This window comes from Typha latifolia, chromosome 9 (genome assembly GCF_019914945.1).
Source record: "Typha latifolia isolate L0001 chromosome 9, TyphaL0001v2, whole genome shotgun sequence".
Classification (NCBI taxonomy): domain Eukaryota; kingdom Viridiplantae; phylum Streptophyta; class Magnoliopsida; order Poales; family Typhaceae; genus Typha; species Typha latifolia.
In genome coordinates, this window is record NC_133094.1 from 4679964 (window position 1) to 4688446 (window position 8483).

Here is an 8483-nt window from a genome sequence, read left to right on the forward strand (position 1 = left end):
ATTGGCCAATGTAGGGGTGGCAATCGGTTGAGTTAAACGGGTTCAGGTCAACTTTACCCTAACACAAACACGAACATGACTCGATTAATAAATAAATTACATTTATTAGACACGAACATGACCCGATTATTAAACGGGTAACACAACATGACCCATCTACCTCGTTTAATAAACTGGTCGTGTTAACACGACACGGTAACACGACTCGTCTAACCCATTTAATAAACAGGTTGTGTTAACACAACACGATAACACAACCCGCCTAACCCAATTACCCTATATAAAATTTAAAATTTATTAATTTATTCTATATAAATAATGTGTTAAATAAATATATTAACCTATTTTCATCTCAAAACTCATTCAAACATAAAAATTACAATTATATTAATTTTAGCACGAGTAGATCTTGAGCACAAAGAATAGTAGCTGCTGCTAGAGCGCTGACGACAACCACTAGGAGGAGTTGCTAGATTTGAAGTCGGCGGGGAGAAGGGAACAAAGCTCCTAAGTCCTCGCCGCCGAATCGTAAATCTCGACGGCGAGGCGATCCTCGAATCAACTAGACCGCCGATGTAGCAAGCACCACCGATGATGATCAAGTTCGACTGCTAGTTGCGGTCGAAGGAGCAGATTGCGACGAGAGGGTTGCATCGGGAGAAGGAGAGGGGAGGGGTTGCCATCCACGAGAGGGAGCGGAGGATGGAGGCATAGGTGAAGCGGGAGGATGAGGCGGAGGTGATAGATAGAGGCAGACAAATTTTTTCCCCTTTCGTTGAGGCGGCCGGAGAGGAGTGGAAAGGCGTGTTAGGGTAGATATAATTAAATTTAGGATAGTTTATATATATATATATATATATATATATATACGGGTTAGCGGGTTGACCCGACCTGACCTGACCCGTATGCTTAAACGGGTCAATAGTATAAACCCGAACACGACCTGATTATTAAACATGTTTAACGTATTGATCCGTTTATGACCCAAATTCGATTAAGAGTCGAGTTATCGCGTCGGGTCAAATTTTGCCGCCCTTTGGCCAATGTAACACATGCGGAAATAGAAAATAGTTCAAGGGGTTCGGGTGTAAGGTGTAATTATCCCTTATATATTTAGCATGTCTCATCAGACCTCTAATTCTGAATGTGAATAGATAATAAATAATAAAATGTGTGGCTCATCGTACAGCAATACTAGTAGTTAAGAAATAAAAACGGGCTATTAAGGTATGGTAGTTATTCCAGAAGCAGTCATACTGGTAACTTGGAGGAGATAATATCTTTTCCGGCCTGTTGGAAAAGGGGTGAATCTAATGCTCAGAATTTTAGGGAGGTAATTGAGCGAGACCCGATCGACCTTAAATTGAAATTAATTTTGACACTAAATATGAGACCAAGCTTAAATTTGAATTATTTTAATTCGAGTCAATTTCCAACTAGTGTTGAGTTTGAGCCTAAATGAGCCGATTAATAAATAATTTAAAACCTATATTTAAGTCTTATCAAGCTTGAACTGAAATAAAATTTAATTCAGCTATAAAAAAATATAAATGAACAGAAATCACCTAAACGAATAGAAATCATTTAGATATTTGATCTAATATATAAACATTACAGAAACATAAAAATAAACATAAACTATTAAAAAAATTTATTTAAGTTATATTATATTATAATTTTGAGCTTTATCAAGTATGGCTTAATAAGGTAGCTCATGATCAAGCTTGCCTCAAAATTAATTTCGAGCCTAATTCTAGATATCAAGCCTTGGCTCTACTCACTTTTGAGTTGAGCATCGTTGTTGAGCCGAACTTGAGCTGGCTTGATTATTTTGACAGCCCTAGTGGCTTCCGAATCTCATTCGTGAAGATCTCTGGCGATCCCCTTTTCATCCTACCTCTCCTATCAGCAATGAAAACTAGGAAATAGTAAGTCCAAACATCCAGATAAGCCAATTTGTATAGAAAGTATAGTGATCTTAGATTGAATAGAGTTTTGCTATGATTGAAGCACCCAAGTACAACATCAGAAGTTAGAAGAGAAAAGGAGAGATGCAAGTGTGCTACTTATTACCATCAGCACTTTTCCATCATCAAGAAATAGAGCGAGCGTAATACACTCTACAGCCGAGACAAAATTTGACCAACCACCATAGATAAATCAACTAATCAAAAGCCCTCACTGTTGACAGAAATGGTTGAATACTGATGAATGTCAAGAAGCACATATGATAAAACATCATTATGTTCAGATGTAAGTTATGTTACTTATGTATTACATTTGTGGGTAAATATATCTGGAAATTAAGAAGAAAAAGACAAATTTGCATATTGGAGGATTTTGAGATATCAACATAGCAATTATATGTATTACACAGCAAAAATGGCATTTTTAACTCGAGGAACAAATAACAAATCCACTTATTTGCCAACAATGTTCTCGCATCATTTACGGAAAGAAACAAAGCCATACCTTGAGATGTATTATATCACACATAAACTACTGTAAGTTCTAATGTGAAAACAGATTCATACATTTTTTACAAACAAATAGTTCCACTAAAAAAGCAGGAGATTGCCCACTGGCTGACAATATCCATTTCTACATCATTCATTACACTAACCGCAGAGGAGAAATAATGTGTGATAGACCTTGTCTGCAACCTTAAAAGTATTGAAAACAACAAAATCTTTACATCACTAAGAGAGTTTTGTAATGAAGAATCACCGGAACCTGCATTCAAGCAAGGAAAAGAGTGAAACACAATAAAGAAGGTAGTAAATAAAATAACAGCCAAATAGGCAGCTGTGATATGCCACAAGGATCATTGATTATTCTCTAATAAAAGAAATTATGTTTCATAACTTATCAAAGAAAAAATACCAGATCTAAATCTTCTTGGGCTCCAATATAGAACCTCAAATTCAACTAATGCCAAAGCTTTTATCCAGCCACGAGCCACCAAATAAAAAGAAAAAACTGACAGCTATTTATGACATACCTCACTTTGAAAGAATATGTATGCATTAGCTAAGTTCCATGAAATTTATAAGTGAGTTTGGACAAGGAGAAAGACCTAGGATGATGGCCAAATCTCATGTCTGTTTAGTGAAATGAAAACAGTGATATAGGAGGAAACAAATGATATGCAAAAATTGATGCCTTATGTATCAAGAGGTACTGAGAAACCAACAATTTTCATTGGATGGTGCACCCTACAATAACTAGCTTCCTAGGTCCACCCCGTTCCTCACTTCACTTACTATTTTGGGACCCTAACAAAGTAAATGAAAACGGAGAAATACTGTTTATAATTGTAGATATATCAAGTTCACCATCAATATAAGAACTAGGAAAATGAGTTAGAACTGCTAGATACATGTCCTGGATAGAGAATGGAACATTATGCAGTGATAAAGAGTACCCACAGCAAGAATTATGATACTGTCCTTGCAGACATTTGAACATTTCGACTGATAATGGGAACAAGTAAATTCTCAAGACCATAAAGCACCAAGCTTCTAGAAAGTACATGGACAATAGTTGGAATTCACTCAACATATAGATAACAACAGCCCCACAAGACTATAATATGCTAATATTGAAAGAATCTATAAAAACTTATAAGCAATCAAATAATAATCTTATTTTTTCAATTGAAAGTGTACATTTGTACTCAATTATAATACCTCAGCCACAAGGCACATTTAATAGGTGAAAAAGATTCTCAATCCCGAAGACCAAGTTCAAGCTCAAGCTCATCATCCTCCTCAAACAGTTTTAAAAGGCGTGCATGTTGCTCTTCTCTCTTCTTTTTCTGCCAATACTTGAAAAGGAATATTGCTAGCAGAACAGCTCCACTTACTCCCAAGATTATGAATAGTACCTTGCGACCTGTGTTACTTTTTGAACTGGGATGTGCATCATCTTTTTTTGTGTCCTTGGATGTTGATGGATCATCACCCAGACCTAAAAAGAGAAGAAAACAACCAAGCCTTTATTCATCCCAACTTACATATACAATTAAAATTTCAAAAATAGAGAAACATCAAAAGTTCTTTTGCCATCTCTTCCAGAATAAACTTGAAAAGAGATCCAGCTATCTCCAAATAATCCAAACCACCCTCACCACATATTGAAAAAATGCATTAAAAAGATCAATAAAAAAAATCTGCTCATAAATTAATACGAGTCAGAGTAGTTAATAGAAGAAAAAAGTAATGATCCTCGCTTGAGGTATTAAGGAGAAAAGATTTCAATGTCAAAAACCACTTGTTCTCTTCCTATAGTTAGCTAGCCATAGAAAACAATTGCAGCATTCCATGATCATGCTAGTTTTCTTAAAGTTTCTAACATAAACAAAAGAAGCTACTTCTCCTTGATCATTTGATTCCTCAAAGATTCACTTGGTACTTATGAAATCATGAGTACTCAAATGCCAATTTGAAAAGGAAAGAAAAAGCCTCACAATTTTGGGTTATGGTTGACCACATAGTACAAGTGTACAACTACAGATCTTTAGAACAACAATAACTAGGATAAGGAAAGAAGAATGCTCTACAAGGTGCAAATATAGGAATCAAACGCATTAAGCTGGTCAGTTTGGGCTTAGAAGGTTGAATCATCTACCTATAAAAAGCGTCCTAGCGCACGAGGCTCCTGCCTTCACAAGTTATGGAGAGAAGATTTACACGGTCTTACCCTCAATTTTTAAGAGGTTGTTTCACATCTTCTACCTATGATGCCAGAGATGTTAAAATACTCCAACCATTCAAAGAAGATTTATTATCGGTACATATCTATGCTCATTATGAAAGTTAATAATTAATAAGCGGAATATACATACTTAATATGCAATACAAGAAAGGAGCTTCCTTACCTTTCTTCTCCTTTTTTCATTGAAGAATAAGCTCCTAGATAGTAAGTTTTTTTTTCTAATCTCTTATACAAACCATCTCAATTCTTTTCATTGCATTTAAGTCATCTAATTTCTCTCTTCTTAGATCACAGCAAGGATGGTCATGCTGATGGTGGCAAAGCACTTAATATGAGTGTGCCAGTGGTACAACCCCGTGCCGAGCCGTGTTGGTCCATTAGGGTTGCGTGCCAATCTTTGTGCTGATGGTGTCTTTTGTTTAAAATTTTTCCTATCAATCATCATCAAATAAAATTTTTAATTCTCCCCATCATTCTACGTTCAACTATATATTAATTTTAATTATTGAACTATTATTAATTAATATTACGTATTGAATGTTATTATATATACCAAGGTTTTTAAAGGTGGCCAAGACGGCCGCTATGGCGAGGCAGCAACCCAACCACCCCGCCATGCAGCCAGGTGGCCTACTAATGGCGGGCAGGCCACCATTTGTTTTTTGGTGGCTCACCTTTTCCTTTTAGTGGCCTGCTTAGTTGTTATAGCGGGTCGGGTGAGATCGGACTATCAATGGATAGTTAGTGACTAATTAAAAAAAATTCCCAGCTGCTAGCCCTAACCCAACACTCTTTCTCACTAGCTAGCATGCATCCATAGTTTGACTAAATGGAAGACCAACTAGCTAGTCGACAAGTGTCCCTTTCTCTTTCTCCCTCTTAGTAGCTAGCATACACCAAAGACCCAGTTTTATTAATTTTAAATGCATTAATAAAATATGTAATGTAAATATATATATATATATATATATATATATACATATTTGTAAATTATGATATTTGTTGTTATGATCATAAATTACACTATTAAAAAATTTATATATATATATATATATATATTATAATTATTTTTTATATATTAAAAATACTAAATTGCCTTAGCGCTTGCCTTTTGCTTTGGCAATAGGCAGTGGAATGATAGCCTACCACCCATGGTTGTCTTTTAATATATTGATATGTACAATTATATTATAAAGTATTCAATTATATTATGTGTTGAATAATATTTATATTTAACTATTATTTTATCTTTATTAAAATATGTCATTTACAAAAATAATCTAAAGATAAAATACTATAAAGTAGGTTTTAATACATATATTTAAAACTAAAAATTAAAAACTGACATTCTGAAGACCCAAAAATATCTCTAAATATCCTAAAATTTTTATTAAAAATATGTTAAACGCGTGCCAATAGCACGCAGGGGCATGTTGATGGCAGCATGGCATGGCATGGCCATCGTTGGATCACAGTATACAACTATACATCTCATTGCTCTTTTCTTATGATTGTCGATTCCTCCTTTCATGCTGATGTCGATTACCATTCCTGTACTCATTATGTGTACATCTTGTACTTCTGCAGGTCCATAGATCTACCAAACCTAATGATAAACCTTCTCTTCATATGACAAGAAAATTCATGTTCAAGGAGAGCGGAGAGGTATTAGTTTATTAGTTTCTATACAAGCCTTTTGTTTTCTTGCTAATGGTTCAACAATTCGATACATATCCTGCTCTTCAATATTAATCAAGCATTCATTGCATTGACCTTCAAACAAAAAGGCTGGAAATAGCACATAAAATGGGAAGTATTAATGAAAAATGAAGATAATATTATCAAGTAAAAAGTTCCAGCACGAACTAGAAGATATTCCAACCTATAAGAGCAAATTAAACTTGCATAATTCTCATGAAGATCACATTTTCAAATGGCCTAACAGGCTAACTCATTCTACTCAGAAATAATAACAAAATAATTTCTGAAAGTAGATATGAGACCATATAGCATTGTAATCCAAGCAATTAAGTTCAATTTGTCTAAAATGTAAAATTAGAGATTTTGAGTAAGAAGCACAACTGGAACTATAATGCCATACATGCACCCATATACACATTCCTCATATCAACATCCAATCTCTGAACAAATATATGATTACCACCATAACCCTATCACAATGAGGTAATACAATTAATGAAAAACCATTATTGCAACAAAATCTGGGAAAAAAGTACTTACTACTCTAGTTGCTTCAATTCCTAACTTCTCTTTCTAAATTAAGCAATAATACTAAATTCTCATGTGAGAGTCCACAATGTCGCAAGACAACCAAGGTTGCATTTTGCCTTTTTCTTTCTTTTATCTTCCACCACTCGCTACCCGTATGGTCACAAGAACTGCCGACAATCCAAGTCAAATAAAGCTCATCTCCGCCAAGATCTCTTCCCAAGAAGTTACCTTTCTCACGGCAACTCCTCCAAATCACAGAAACCATAGTATATTTCATGGATCCACAAGAAACAGATCAACCCTACCTACACCGCAATCGAGATCAAGAACATGGGAAAAAAGGACCGGCTGGATCTATGGGCAACCAAAAGAGTCGGGAAGAAACAAATCAGGGAATTTGGGGCTACGGGAGTGGACGAATCACGAATGCCTCCATGAGATCCACGACGTGCGAGTTCATAAAGGAGATGAATTTAAGTCATGGTTGGAGGAAATCGAACCTGCGATGAACTGCAGAGAGATCGAGGCGAGGAGGAGGAAGACTCGAGTGGATCCCCCACGTACTGCTGTGTTCATCTCTCTCTCTCTCTCTCTCTCTCTCTCTCTCTCTCTCTCCTCTTCAACCTTGTAACCTGCTCTCTCCCCTCTCTCCCCTCTCTCCCCTCGTATAGTCAGTCGTCACTCGTATAGGCAATAGAAATTCTTTTGTCTCACTGTTTATAACTTTTATTAAAAACACCTTGCATTTTGCCTATATTTTCATTCACACCGAATCGTATATATAGATTTTTACCATCCAACTCTTGCATTTTTATTAAAAAAAAAGGATTTTTACTCATCACACCCTATATTTTATCTATTTTATAATTCACACTTCGTCTTTTAAAATTATATAATCCGACCCTTATTTTCTCCTATAATTCTCATTTATTATTCTAAGTTAACTTATACTATACTATTAAAGAAATATTCTGTTATTAATATATAAAATAATTTATAAATATATAAATTACTTCTATCTTCTTCCTCCTCTTTTTTACTTAAAAAAAAATAGATAAAATGATAAGGAGGAAAGAGGAGGGAGTAAGGGGATGGGGAAAGACAAGAAAAGATGGTGGCGACGAGGTAGAGGAGGTAGGTAGGGAATATGGTGGAGGGATATACAAAATGAGAGGGAATGGTGAGAGTATTTTTATAATTTGATCGACGTTAGTTAGTCAAAATAACATTAGGATGTTAAATGAGAATTATAGAAAAAATAAAAGGGGCGAATTATAAATCCTCAAATATGGAGTATGAATTATAAAATAAATAAAATATAGGGTTTGATTAGTAAAAACCTCTAAAAAAAGGAACACCACAGTCTTTAAAGGTAAGTAAGAGATATTTTAGGTATTTTAATTTCTATTATTTTAAAACAATATAATATTTTCTATCCTATGAGAGGTTTATAAGTTAACTCAGAATATATTTTAAGTTCTTAAAAATAAAATACAGGGGCGAACGTAGTACAATCATATTTTTATGTCCTATTT

General features: G+C 34.8%; 1 protein-coding gene across 1 annotated transcript; it reads right to left on the reverse strand.

Moving 5' to 3' along the window:
- Nucleotides 1-2447: 2447 nt before the first annotated feature.
- LOC140795683 (uncharacterized) lies at nucleotides 2448-7623 on the reverse strand. The gene is made up of 3 exons (XM_073148399.1): nucleotides 7449-7623; nucleotides 3690-3969; nucleotides 2448-2733 (listed from the first exon to the last, which is right to left on the reverse strand). Exons 1-2 carry the CDS (start codon nucleotides 7522-7524, stop codon nucleotides 3728-3730), a joined length of 318 nt encoding a protein of 105 aa, XP_073004500.1. The 5' UTR covers nucleotides 7525-7623; the 3' UTR covers nucleotides 2448-2733; nucleotides 3690-3727.
- Nucleotides 7624-8483: the final 860 nt, after the last annotated feature.

Bases quoted from the DNA above. Each gene is read 5' to 3' on its own strand.
- LOC140795683 (XM_073148399.1), bottom strand. From the start codon at position 7,524: ATGAACACAGCAGTACGTGGGGGATCCACTCGAGTCTTCCTCCTCCTC. The intron at 3,970-7,448 runs GTTCGATTTCCT...TTCTCTTTTTAG, and splicing joins CTCTCTGCAGTTCATCGCAG to GTCTGGGTGATGATCCATCA.